Below are 14,163 nucleotides of genomic sequence, written 5' to 3'. Positions count from 1 at the left end.
ACAGGGCTAGGCACCATTTACATCCTTAAAATAGGTCTTAAGTGGGAAGTGGGTTGTGCATAGACTGCGTGATCCTTGGCACAGAGGTGATTTTCACCCTGGGAGCTAACAGCTAATGGCATCTGGCTGAGGCTTACTCTGAAACACAGAGGAATTTCTTCTCTCTTTGTGGGATCAAACCCTAAACCCCTTCCCCCACATGCCTGCCAGGCTGTTTAATTTGAGGAGGAAAAGCAATGTAAAAGAAAATATTAAGGCCTGAGATTTCTTCCTTCCATCCTCTCCCTACCATGATATTGGGGGAATGAGCCTCTAAAAGCACATCTACCTAACAAGGCAGAGCATAGCTCTGGAAAACTTAATTCTCACCCACGAAGCCCAACTGATATTTTATTAATAGATGTAGCAAGGTTAACAGGAAATATGGCTAAAATCACCTTGTACCACACACACTGTGGCATTTAATGTCTTTCACGTTTTACCCACTTTAATAATTCATCAGCTGAAAAGTCTGTCTCTTCTGTGAATTGACACTGTTGTTTATGTTTTGTTCACAGCTGCGAGTCTTCAAATTGGCAAAGTCCTGGCCGACCTTAAATACGCTCATTAAAATCATTGGTAATTCAGTGGGTGCCCTCGGTAACCTCACTCTTGTGCTGGCAATCATCGTCTTTATTTTTGCTGTGGTAGGAATGCAGCTTTTTGGGAAAAGCTACATAGACAATGTGAAGAAGATAAGCACGACCGGCAATTTGCCACGGTGGCACATGAATGATTTCTTCCACTCATTCCTCATCATCTTCCGAATTTTGTGTGGGGAGTGGATCGAGACCATGTGGGACTGCATGGAAGTAGCTGGGCAGCCGCTGTGCCTTCTTGTCTTCTTGTTGGTCATGGTGATAGGAAACCTGGTGGTGAGTTCTCAAGATGTTTTTTTCTCCCTTTCCTGGCGGGTCTGTGCAAATGTACCATGTTTTTATCCAGAAATGGCCAATCTCACATTGCTCCACAGCTTTAATTCGATGAACCAAGTTGTCACCCAGAGAAACTTGTTCATATCCCAAACACAAAATTGCTAGCATTGCATTACTAATTAGGAATGAAAGCTTACTGTTTTTAGCAGAACAGATAATGTTTTACTAGAAGAAAGGCACATGAGCTGGTTATAATGATTTTATTTCTTAAGCCATTCATGGGGCTGAAGGGATTCCAGATCTCTTTTGTATATAGGAGTGAATATCACCTCAACTGTCACTGTATCGGGAGTTATTTTTATTTCCCTTCATTTTTGGTCCAGAACACCTTACAGCTAGCACAGTGTCTTTTGAGTGGAGTTTTGAATGTCTTTAGCCTGCATGTTCTAGGAAGCTGCAGGCTGTGTTTACAGTAATGTCACTTGCTCGCTTGATTTTTTAATAGACTATCCCATAAGCATGGCTTACATAAGCTCTGAACCTATTAAGACTGAATTGTATTTCCCTGTTGACATCTTATGGAGCGCTTTGCTGGCTTGCAGTCATCATGGAAATGTTTCGCCTGCTCAGCTTACAGAGCATCTTTGACATTGTGGCTCTAATGGGCTTACTGTTTATGTAGTGAGTTGTTTAATAGTAGATGCTGCTATAAAAAATGTTGGGTTTTGCTACCGATTGTTTTTAGTGGTTGTTTTGCTTTTAAGTACCCAATGTTTTGGTTCTTAGCTGCTAGGGTAGAGAAGTTCTTGAACGAGCTTCTAGAAAAACAGGGAATTGTATTATTTACATTAATTTATGTTTTAACAGTTAGTTTTGCACTGAAAATGTTGATTGCAACAGGAAATTATATCTTACAAGGGTTTTTTATAAAAGTCAAAAGGTTAAACTGTGATTACTCAGAAAGTGGCAGATTACTTATGCTTTTTTCCCTGACTTCCTGTTTCTATAGATTTTTCTTGAAACTAAATGTGATTAGAGGAGTTGGGGCAAATTATGACTTTCTGCATATCTTTTGGGGGAGTTTAGCCTGAGATCCAGAAAGTTAATCTCCCCCTGCCATTAAGCAATGGATTCTGTGTATGATAATGAAACCTGAAAATAATATGTGGTAAATTCTGGGGAAAATGTGAAACTTGAAACATTTGAAATATTCATGGATTATTGAAAGATGTGAATTTGCGACATCTGATATGCTTAGATATTAACACTCATCAGTGTGCATAAGATCTGTTAAATATAAGATCTGATTCAGCAGAGATTGCACTAATATTATCTACATATATTTAACCTTCAGTGCTCAAAAAAGACTGTCCCAGATGTAAAACCAGATATTGAAAAACTCTGTCAGCATGGATAAGCTGAAGTTATTGGTCAGCTGAAAGTAAAAATGCTAGCTTTATCCTTTTCAGCCAACAATTCTGTAAGCATGCGGCAATGACTGGTAAATAGGAATTATTATTGTCTGCAGATCACTCCAAAAAAAAAAAAAGAAAATGATTCATAGGTGTGAAAAGAACAACAGATTCTGAATCATGAGATTCATCCAGTGTCAACTGCGTTACACTGAGATTTCATGATGTTGATTAGCAGGTGGAGAGAAGGTCATCTTATTCCTCTGGCATCAGCAGAATTCTTGCTTTCTTCAGTGAGAGTGGATTGAATTCACAGACTCACTTATGTGCTGAACATCATCAGACCCCAAAATTCTTGTAGCCGAGAAGCACCACGAGCCCTTTAAAATAAGAATATTTGAGTGCTAAATCTTTTACCTGTAACTCCGTTGCAATCTGTGCCAGCAAAGTTTCTCTTTTAACTTGCTGAGATCCTTGTTCCTCCTCTGAGTTTCAAGAGTCAGTTCTGATAAGAAAGATATTATCCTGAGGTTGTATCTCATTTGGACTCTGAACACTTTCTTAGTCTCTGAAGGCATGGAGGAAATCCTACAGCATTTTTGCCAGTGTAGCAGATCTGCACACTCATCTAGATTAAATACTTTTATCTGTCACATCTGCCAGTACTTATTGGTACTGTCTGTGGTCTCTTTCCCAACTGCAAAGTTAAGCATTACAGAGCTTAGCAGACCTGCTCTTTAAATACTGTAAAGTAAAGGCTGCAAACTGGTGTTGGAAGAGTTACAACCTCTGCGATTCTGTAGTATGTTCAGTGATTCAGTTTGCAGGTCTTACCGAGCCTCACTAACATAAATTCAAAGGAATGGTGGAAGAAAAGTCAGGAAAGTTAGTAAGTGCCCTGGGCAACTTCATGTTATAGAGCAGTCCAGCTGTTGAAAGGAATTTTAGTAAATCTTAAATCTTTGGTTTGTATTCATATATCCTGAAGATGTGTTGGAGCAGCGCATTGCCACGTGAAACTATGTTTACTGCTGGTCAGCTGGTATTTGAGTCATCTTCAGAGAACTAAACTTTACAACATATTTGGAAAACTATGTGCTGTGTAGCTACCTTTTGCACAATAAGACTGGGCTACTGTTGTCAGATGGCATTTTTAGTGTCATTGAAGCCGCTTTGGAAGGTAAAGCCAAATGAGAGAGATAATAAAATAGTTTCTCCCTCATTTGTAAGAAAGAGCTTCTGAAATTGCTAACTGAGTAATTATGCTTACTGTTAAGTTTTATAAAGGGCTTAACATATTTCCTATGTATGTTTATGTTACAGAGGTTAATAAGGAAAATCACCAAGACAGGAATTATTAAGAAGGTGTAGGGGAATTTGGGTAGCGAGGCAGTCCGTGATGCCCCCTGCTCTGGCAGGTCAGCCGATGCACGAGTCGAGCGTGACACCAGCCACTTCTCAGGGGACAATTGCACATTATAGGTGCTAACAATGTGCATGAATAAAACTGACACTTCAATCACAGACGGAACAACCTTCCAACCTCATTGTGTGTGCATGACGTACGCTGGCCAAGCCAGCCTTTTCTTCTTCTGCCAACTACCCAGATGAAGCCTGTTTTTTACCAGCTTCTCCTGAAATGCCACCAAGTGAAGGGCAACTCCATGCAGGGCAGAAATGCACTCACTGTCTTTGCTCATGCTCCGATTCGGCTGTGCGTGGCGTAGACAGCACCCAAAAAGGATCAGTTACTGTTAACCCAAGGTAACAGCCGCAGCGCGTTAACTCACCCTCAGGGCTGAGTTTCTGGACTGCCTTTGTCTCACCTCTGCCTGATTTACATACATTCCTTAGTACTTCTATGGCACATCCATCCCCGTTCCCCAATCCACCACAAGCTGGGAATTCACTGATGCATTTCCATGGTGGATTTTGTCTTCCTGGAGTCACAAGCATGCCAAGATGGAAAGTCTGCAACCAGGGAAGTGACATCTTCAGAATTTTCTTGAAAGGTGAAATATAAGGCTGGAAGTGCTCTTTTACGGTCAGTCCTAGGCTTATTTTTTTTGTCTACTGTCCATGGAAATGCTATTCACTCAGAAAAATATTAATGACATGTTCAGAGAACACAAAGGTAGAAAGCACCACCAATTTCTAGGGTATCAGGCTATCCTGTTGGAAGAATTGCATAACCATTATCATTGAATTAATGCGTGATGCATGGAATTATGAAATACGAAGTGTAAGGTCATGCACTCAGCCCTATTTAAGAATTTATGTTATGACCAAGTAGCTTACCAACAGAAAATGTTTGAGAGGATAATAAAAGTATATGTACCAGTCACTGTGGACATCTACATCTGAGATAATTGCATGGAGATGCCTTTGTAGTCAGATCTGGTTAATGGAGTCTGTGAAGTCATAAAATATCTTACCCAAAAAGACATCTAAAATACATCAGATTAAATAGCCCTAAAAGTACCTGTTTCTGTCCCTGAAGTCTTGGGAGGCAAAGTCAGCTGTAGATATCCCCATGTACATATCACTCTGGCTGACTGAGCCAGTACGAGCTACCAATGCACCAGTACATTGCACCCATTAAAAAAGTAAATGAGATTCTAATACATATCAGGAAAGATAATTACAGAGGAGAAAGGAGAGTGTGAATGCTGTCGCACAGCGATCTGCAATACTGGATATGCAATACACCCCATTAATGGCTGATGCTCAAGATTAAGTACTACTGGGAAAAGCACAGTATGGGAATATGAATGTTGATGAGGGGAATGCAGAGCTAGGCATGGGAGGAGAACAGTTTAAGTGACAGGATACTGCTCATCCCAAAGCAAAGGAGTATAAATCACTGTAGGTACCTTTAGGCTGGGATTGGAAAGGAGGCTTCTGACTATCAGCACCGTGAGGCTGTTTAGAAGGACTTTCCAACAAGACTGACTAACCCCAAACCAGCAGTGCGTGAGATGGAGCTTGATTAGTTCATGAAGTAAACAACCCATGTTAGCAGGGAGCTTGGCTTGGTGACCCAAGAGGACCTTCCAGTTCTGTCTTCCTACGGTAATTTGAGTGCCTGGCAGCAGAGCTGCTCCGAATGGTTTGGATGAGATTTGAAGTGGCCTGCTTTGGTTAAACTCAGTGGAAATTTTTCTCTGAAAAAGTCAGATATGCCTGGAACCCATCCTCTTATTCTGCTTCCATGTCTCAGGAAGCCTTAATAGGTATTTCTTCTGTTCTAACATGGCCCATGACTGTGACACACAGAAATTTGGAAATGTCACATTCTTGGAAAAAAGATGTTTGTGCCTCCCTGTATGCCTTTCCTACAAGTCAGTGTAGGACAGTTCCTTGAAGAGATGTTCTGGGAAAGTGCTGCTAAATCTCCATCAAGTTAAAATCTGTGGATTCTCAAACTGGTCAGATGCCAAGAAGACCTCATTAGGTCTCATTCACCACCATTTCAATCTTTAACAGCTGAAGTCCGTTGATAAAATGGCATATTACCAGAGCTGTTCTGACAGAGAAATGTCTCTGTGGCAGGGCAAGAAAGAAAGAAATCAAGTTACGTGGAATGTGAGCAATGCATAACTTCTTAGTATTTCCACTTCAACATGTTCTTCCACAAGAGTCTCCCTCCCTACCACTAGAAGTCTGTCCTGAGCACCACCAATGCAACCTGGATGGGAATAAATGTCCTAGAAGGAGGAGAGGGGTGAGAGGGATGAAGGGCCATTTAGCACAGATCCTGGCCTGACAGATGCGCAAGAGAGAGATTTGGGATCAGGAGGATTGTTTTGGTGGGGAAGAGAAGTGAGTACAGGTATATGTGAAGCTTAGTCTATGAGAAGAAATTCATAGCAATTTCCTATCCTGAATCACTTTCCTAAGTGACAGACCCTAAGTAACGTAAGGAGCCATTGGGTGCCATGTGGCTATCTAATATCTACTAGCTATGGCTGTAATCCTACAGTTAGGCAAAATCACTTTCTACGTGTGCCTGCAAATTTGTGTCTATCCAGATCAATTGCTTTCTTTCCTGCCTATTTTTTTAATATTTAGAACAAAGTAAGGGCATATAATAAATGTTTAATTCTGATTAGCTTTGTTTGCCCTTTTTTTTTTTCCTTTGTTTGCTAATGTTGCCTTTAGTTTGGTGTTTGCAGTCAAGAAAATAGAACAAAAAACTCAGAAAAGAGGTAGCTGTGATGTATAGTGTATAAACACGTAAGACAGGACTGCTATTTGGATTGTATCGTCTTCAGCATGGGGGCTTTGTTTCTCTATAAAACTATTTCCTAGAGTTAATTACTGAGTGTTACTACATGAGCACCACCATCTCTAATTGAGGAACATAAGAGTGAGTGTATGTGGCCACCTGTGTAGGAGAACTGGTAGCCCACCCTGTGGGAATCCATCAGCTGGCTGACTATATGGGAGTTTCACAGGCAAGGGACTATCCCAGCTGAAATTTTGTGGTCAGTGCAGGGTATGAAGAAGTTTGATAATATGGAGCAAGATGATCTTTTGCATTTGTTCTCAGTATCAGAAAATGTTCCTGGGCACATTTAATTTATTAGTGTAGAAGTAGCCATAAAGTCCTGTCTCACCCGATACTGATACATCTCCATCACTGCAAGCAGGCTTGAAAGAGGTTTATGGTAATATGTGTCAGATTTTCTCTTTGTTTAAATGAAATGGATATAGAGATCTATCACTGTCCCTTCTGGTAAAATCACAAGTAATGGCAAAATAGCTAGGCATCTAACAGGCCTAGGTAAAAGTGGATTACAATTTTACATTTCAAGAGCTCAGACAGCCAAAGCATATTATGATGGTCAAAGAAGGTCTTCAGATGAGACTTGTATTTCTGCCTGACATGATGGGACTGTCACTGAGGAAAGCTACATCAAGACTCTGATGCTTTTAAAAGACATGAAGCATTACACCAGGGGCTTTCAAGACCATGAAACTTTTTACAGGGTATTAAGGGTTGCTTTACCCCAAAGGAACGAGGCCTCATTCATTAAGATTTCTTGTGCCAATAAAAGAATGAAAATGGAACACTGATGACATATGATAGCACTTTTCCAGCTATCTCCTTATTTTCTTTTCAAATTATGTACAAATCTAGAACTACCGAAGCCCCATTTTCACGGTTTTTACTGTCTATCCCTAGAGAAATGTACAGCTCAAGAGTTGCAGCGAGACTTGCTGCCCTGAATCAAGTAATTATTTTTGCATTTAATGACAAACATGCTTTTATTCATGGGGGCCACTGAAGACATCCACTCTGTGACTAAAGGTTAATCTCCTTGGAGGGAAATGTAGTATTTGTATTGCAGCTGATGATTAATACAAATGAACTGGAATTTTAAGATATTGTGTGCCTTCTAATTGCAAATACTAGGTTAGATCTGCCTGCTGGAAGTTAAAGCAAGTTTGGGAAGAAGGTATTACAAGCCCAAGTTACAACATTTTAGGCTTTAGTTTTTTTAATTTTCAAACCACGGTAGAGGTCTGCATCCTTAAGCTTTGTACATTGTACTTCTACCACCAAGCAAGTACTCTCCTTGGGGCCCACCGGTTCCATTTCTTGCACAATGGGAGGAAGAGGGGATAAAACACAACTATCTAAAGCTGGGGAAGAACAGTGTTTTGCAAGGAAATGTGCATCCACAGGAGATTCAAAGAGACGTTCAGGTTGTCCCAAGTCTTGCATGAGCACTGCCTTCCCTCCGCTCTCTCTGCACCCGCACGTTCATGTCCTGGATGCTCTTGTTCACCTTATCTGCTCTTTCAGCAGCTCCCAACATTCTGGGAATGTGCATTTGTGGTTTGGTTACATCAGCTGAGAAGGCCACTAGACAAACAGGCGAGAATAGGCATGTCAGTAACAGTCATCGTCAGGACACACAAAATCTGCAAAGCGGCAAGCGGAGTGCATGTGGGGCACCGTGGAGGAGGAGGGCTCATCAGAAAGCTGCAGGAGCCATGATGAGAGCTGGAGGAATACTGGAGGTGGGGGCCGGAGAGTTACAGGGTCCAGAAGAAGCCAGGGAGCCCAAGGGATCATTAGTGAGAAGTGGAAGTGTCATTTGAGTCTGTCTTACCAACTTGGACACTTACATAAGGGAGGTGAATTTTCTTTCTTGAGTCACATGCAGCTTTGCAGAAGAGCAGCCCGGAATACATGAGTAAGCACATTTGGGGACACAAGCAAAACAGAGTCAAAACAACTGTCAGCATGTTTCCATTCTTTTTGCTTCTATTGATGTATGCTTAAGGCTGGCAGCAGGTACATTTAGCATGATACTGGAGAATTCAAACCTCAGAGGAAAGTAGCTAAACCCCAGCACATTTCCCAGCTTCTCCCTTCATATTTTTCATGTCAGCTACCTGCATAGTCCACGTGTCCCAAAGCAATTTTTGCTGTTCCCCATTATCCATCCTTGCTTGAGCAGTATCTGGTAAGCAGAGCACTCAGGTAGCTGATGCTTTTAAGCAAACATCTGGCTATATCTGCTTAAGTATTAAATATCCTCAAGAGTAAAGAAAGGTCCACCAGAAACAGATAGCATCATGGGATAAATCAAAAAGATAAAACCTGACACCAACCATCAATCAGTCCAGTTGCCTCTGATGACTCCTAGCAGAGATGGAAAGCTTGTATCCTCGTATGGGTTACTTTAAATACAAACCTTTTGCCTAAGACTGCAGGCTTTAAAAATTTTGTGATTTATCAGTGCCCACATAAATGACTATCATTTATTTTATTGAGTAGATATATCCCACCCTCATGTGTAACAACAGATGCTGGTGCTAAAAAGTCTAGGGAAATTAACCTCAGGATGTTTATGATGGACCATCAAAGACTGCTGGTTTTCAAAAATGCCATTGTATGGTAAATTAAGTAGAGTCCATTCAAAGCTGGGAGGTATAGGGCTGCTTTGCCCAAGAGATGTGAGGGAAATACACCTGAGAAGAGATGGGAGGAGAAACTACTTTCAAAATGTACTCCTAAAAAGTAATCTGCTCCCTTCTGTCACTCCAGATTTATGAGTTTCTGTATCCTGCCACAGGCTCAATTGTTTCTTCTGAAGAGTTGAATCTTGGAACTTGGTGACTAAATCTGAGCACGCATCTTGTATTAGGAGACAAGTGTGTTCAGTTCCTGTTTTCAAGGTACTATGTGGTGTCCATGTTGAATGTACACTGAAATCTGCCAAATTTTCTCTGCAACATCCATCCACAGAAAGGTAGATCTTTTTAAATACAAATAGCCAAGATCCTAATAAAAGTTGGCATACAGAAGAGGAGCGAGCTTTTGCTTCTGAGGCAGATTAGAGGAGGCTGAAAACAAAAACTGGACCAAGGCTCTTTTTTCATCTGTGAAATAAGGAATTCCCAAAAGCAATAATCCAAACCAGATTCACTGGTGAGCTGTGACAGATTTTGGCATTTGGTGCAGATTTTCATCGGTAGAATTGTAAATATTGCTTCTCGATCTATAAATTAGTCACTGGGATGTATCAGAGAGGAAAGAAATCTGATAATAATGCTCGTGCTCTTCCATAGGTATGTATATAAGGGAATATGAAACTATCTCCCATTAACCTTCAGGGGTGTGAGATGACTTAGAAATATGGAGTAAGAAGAATGCTAATATATTAGTTCAATCAACCTGCCCCTTGGAAACCATCCTTATGCTTTTTGTTCTAATTGTGTTTCCAAGTCAGAGATATTTCTCTAAAAATATTGCTTAAGCATTGACTCCATTATATGAACTGCTGACAAGATGAAATATTTTTAATAGGATCCACCATATGTATATTTGTACATATATATTTTATTTGTGAAGATGATACTAGTGGATCGTTTGTTGAGATTTGGTTGTAGTCTGGGGATTGAAGGGGAGCTGAGTTTTCAAAATAAAAACCGCAGCCCTGTTAATATAGTAGGCATCAGTAGGGTAAAATACCTCCCATTTTTTGTACTACATCTGTCCTTGGTTAATCATCTAAGTAGGGTTTTGTCAGTGGTTAAGCTCTTGCTAATAGCTGGGTAGTTATTAAAAATCTAGAAGACACTGAGTCAAATTTAATTGGACAAGAGTGTGCAAAGGTAGGTACAACTAAATATGTCTCTTTTTATTAATGTCACTGTGCGAGTTGTCTGGATGTCATTGAAAGGGTAATGACAATAGAATTCTTCCTAGTGTGTGTTGAGGGAAGGGCAAGCTTTTAATGTTAAAATAGACAAGGTGGTACAAATTTAATACATTATTCATTACTCCTAAACATCTCATACTTTTGTTCAAAAAAAAATCAGTTAAAAATACTATTTTTCCCCACCAAAACTAAGCAGTGAGCAGTTAATTCTAACAGCTGCCTCTAGAAATAGCTTGTTAAAAGGGATATGTGAAACAATCAGCTAGTCATGACAGCCTTAACCTTCTTAGGAGGTGTATGGTATTTAAAAGAGACTGGAATTTATCTTTTCCATGTACAGTGCATATTCATATCTGCATTTCTCCACCTAGCACATACATGGCAACATAGTCTGTGGCTTCCCAAGGAAATATGCTGAAGAATACATTTGGAAACTAAATGTAATACACAAGATTAGATACCAATTTCCTGCCTTTTTGGGTCTTACTGAACTGTAAGAAGTTCCTGTGGTGAAAGAGGTCCTGCCATTAGTCTCCTGCTACCATGTCACATTTCCTCCTGTTCCCAAAAGTCAGCTTGGCTGGCTCTTACTCTGTTAAACTCCTATAAATCCAATAAAACCACTGGCCCATATTTGCCAAGGAGAATCTCCAACAAATACAGATCTACTCCATTGATTTTGTATTACTGCAAACAGTGCAGAGAAAAGGAGTATCAGACCTGTTGTTTTTTCATCCCTCTTAACATTTTTATTTCTTTGCTGCTATTTAAGTCTCTTTTGTTCTATTTCTCCGTCTCTAGATTTCATGTGCTATCTTTTCTTCTTGTTTTGTTTGGGTCATCCCTAGCCAGACTCTTGTTTAAATTAGTTCTCATTGAATATGACCCAAATCTGCCCTTGCTTTATTTTTCTTCTACCTAAAATGTATTTTCTTTCTTTTTGGTCAGCTCTGGCCTTGATTATAGTAATTCCCTCTTTGGCGTTGCCACATATCTCTGCTGTAGTCTTCCTAGTCTCATGCTCTGAGCAAACCTCATTCTTTTTCAACATTGCTTTGGCTTTCTGCCTTTCATGACATCTTCTGCAAGCTCCATCTCATCGTGTATCTTGACCTCACCCTTCCCAACACACAAGCAAATTCCAAGTCTCTGTCCTGAAGCCATTTGAAATTTTTGTAATTTTTTCAATGCAAAAGTGGTTTTATTTTTTGACCAAGCCAATGTTTGTACAGAAGCTCTGCCTTCTGTGGGTCATAGTCATATTTTCTCATGAAAAGAGTACATGCTAACTGATCTTAGGGTTTGGACTGAAGTATACTTGATATTTTCCATGCTGAATTTTCATGGAGATGAAAAGAGGCACTTACATTTGTCCTTGGAGATGGACATTTTTCAAGCAGCTCTACTCTCAGTTCATCCCCCTTCCCCTCTGTTTGCTGCCTCCTCCCCACCACCAGTTCCCTTCTCTTTCTGGTCCCCCTCACGTATACTTATTTGTTGCAACCACACAACTAAGAGCACTCTCATGCTCCCTGTGCTACAAACTCCTTTGTATGGGTATTTCTTCCAGGAGGACTTCCACGTCCCTTCTCCTCTCCTGTAATCCTCGTCTCCCACATTTAGATGTCACGCCATCCCATTTCTGGGAGGTTCAGCAAGTGCAAAATGCCTTCTGAAGTCTCTCTGCTTGAAAACACAGGCAGGTGGCTGCATCTATAAACTGGCTAGGGCATGAACTCAAACATTATGAGTGTCCCTCCTCTGTCTTGGTTAACACATTCCCTGGCCACCCCATCCCAGCTGTTGCCTGGGCATTCAGGGGACAGCCTTGGCTGGGGACAGCAGCCCCAATGCCATCCTGCCTGGGGGAAGAGCAGGGAAGGGAGGTCAGCTGCTTACCCTCAGGGATGGAGGACAGGCCTTGGCTTGTGTTTGTTTACTACTGCAGATGCAATTTTTAGATCATAAAATGGACTAGCTGCCTAGCTCTTGGTTCCTTTCTTCTCTCTAGCAGATTGGCAGTGAACGTAAACTAATAAAAATGTTCTTATGGACAACTTACACTAACAACTTTCTCCTTTGATTCCTCAATTTTGTCTCTATGTTGCACGGAAGAAGACTTTGAGCAACTCCAGTTGCTGGGATTTCAGCCAGGCACACAGTATACAATTAATACATAAAATAATTTTCAAATTTCCACATCAGCACAATACCTTTGTACTTCCTGATATAAGAAGATAGTCAAAGATGAGGTCATCATGCCTGGAAAGAAGAGTTTGCTTTGATCGTGCAGTTGAGCACAGACTTGGTTTGAAGAGTGCTGGTAGCCAGTCCTTCACAAAGTGCTTTTCTTATGTTTTTAATAATGCTTCTCTGCAAAACACAGCTCAGAGCCAGCTTTATCCTGTAGCCGTACACCGAGGGAAGAAAGGACATCCACCTCCTTCTCTTCCTTGCAAAAGAACAAGGATATCTCCCTGGGAATTTAGGAAGCACTAAGAAACTTGCAGAAGTAGCCACAGCTAAGCCAGAGACCAAAGGGGATGGGCTGCTCACCGGGGGCACCGTGGGGGCCAGGAGCAGATGGTGGCAGAGGAAACGGGTCACTTTTTAGGACAGCAGTGAGATGTGCGTGTCAGCACCTCCTGCCTTGCAAACAGAGGGTGGCTCTCATTTTGGAGATGTAACTGGCACCACTGCTGGTAAACCCTTCCGCCCTGTTTCTTTAATGAAAGCCAGGGGTTTGTCCCGCTTTTGGGTCATCGGTCTTCGGCAGCAGAGGTATGTGAAAGCTGCTAGCCCAGCCGTGTGCTGTGAAGGCAGGAGATTTCGTACTGTGCAAAATTACTAGTAGAAATCTGGCTTGTAGCTTTTCTGAAAGAAGTCCTCCTGGCTGGAAGACAGCTCTGTCACTCTGCTCTGCCCTCCCAGGAATCTGCACTTGCAAAATGCAAAAAATCAGAACCTCCTGACACCTCTGAAATTCGCTAAATAGATACCCTTTTCACATTTCACTTAATAGGAAAGTTTGATTGCATGATGGAACCCAAATTATAATATCAAACCTGGGAAATGGCTTAGAAAGTAACATTTTAAAGGAAATATTGTTCCCCTCCCTGTAAACAAAACAAAACCAAACCCAAAGGCAAAGCTAATATTAATTATTTCTTGACTCTCTGATTTAATTTTCTAGTCTCTGGGCCTACCCTCATATTGATTTTGCTTTGGTGTAATATATTGGCTGCAGGGAAGTCATTGCTTACTGTGGCCATTATCACTGGTTTTCTTTCTCTGTTACTCTGTTTCCAGGGGTTTTTTTATCCTTTCGGTTCTCTGTGGCTTATCTTTCCCCAGATGTTTTCTGCCATGTGTGAATGGGAATTACTTTTTTCTCTTGATCTCCAGTCCTGACTGCCCAAGGGTCATGATGGCCTGTAGATGACCGAGTGCAAAACTTAGCACAATCTTTGGTCACGGCTGGGTGTCTTCCTCTCAGGGGAGGTGTAGGATCTGAATTTTAAAGGGGTCACTCCAGCAATCCCACTCTGCCTTGACTGGGCAGTGTCCTCTATGTGTGCCCAGCCGTGCAGGGTTAGGGCTGGTGTGGTCTCCAGGTAAAAACCACAGAGCTTAAACTTCCAAAATCCTTTGGTTTTT

At 41.2% G+C, this 14,163-nt stretch overlaps 1 protein-coding gene across 4 annotated transcripts in view; it reads left to right on the top strand.

The window, feature by feature from the left end:
- The window catches only part of SCN5A (sodium voltage-gated channel alpha subunit 5), a 219,248-nt gene that overhangs the window by 121,528 nt on the left and 83,557 nt on the right, over nt 1–14,163 (top strand). For all 4 annotated transcript variants that reach the window (XM_052807527.1, XM_052807518.1, XM_052807509.1 and 1 more), the window contains one exon: nt 558–914. In XM_052807527.1, the coding sequence (XP_052663487.1) occupies nt 558–914 (357 nt within the window). The remainder of the gene's footprint in view (nt 1–557; nt 915–14,163) is intronic.

Source organism: Harpia harpyja, chromosome 1 (genome assembly GCF_026419915.1).
Source record: "Harpia harpyja isolate bHarHar1 chromosome 1, bHarHar1 primary haplotype, whole genome shotgun sequence".
NCBI lineage: Eukaryota > Metazoa > Chordata > Aves > Accipitriformes > Accipitridae > Harpia > Harpia harpyja.
The sequence above is the reverse complement of the archived record's forward strand: the minus strand, read 5'-3'. Positions and strand labels throughout refer to the sequence as shown.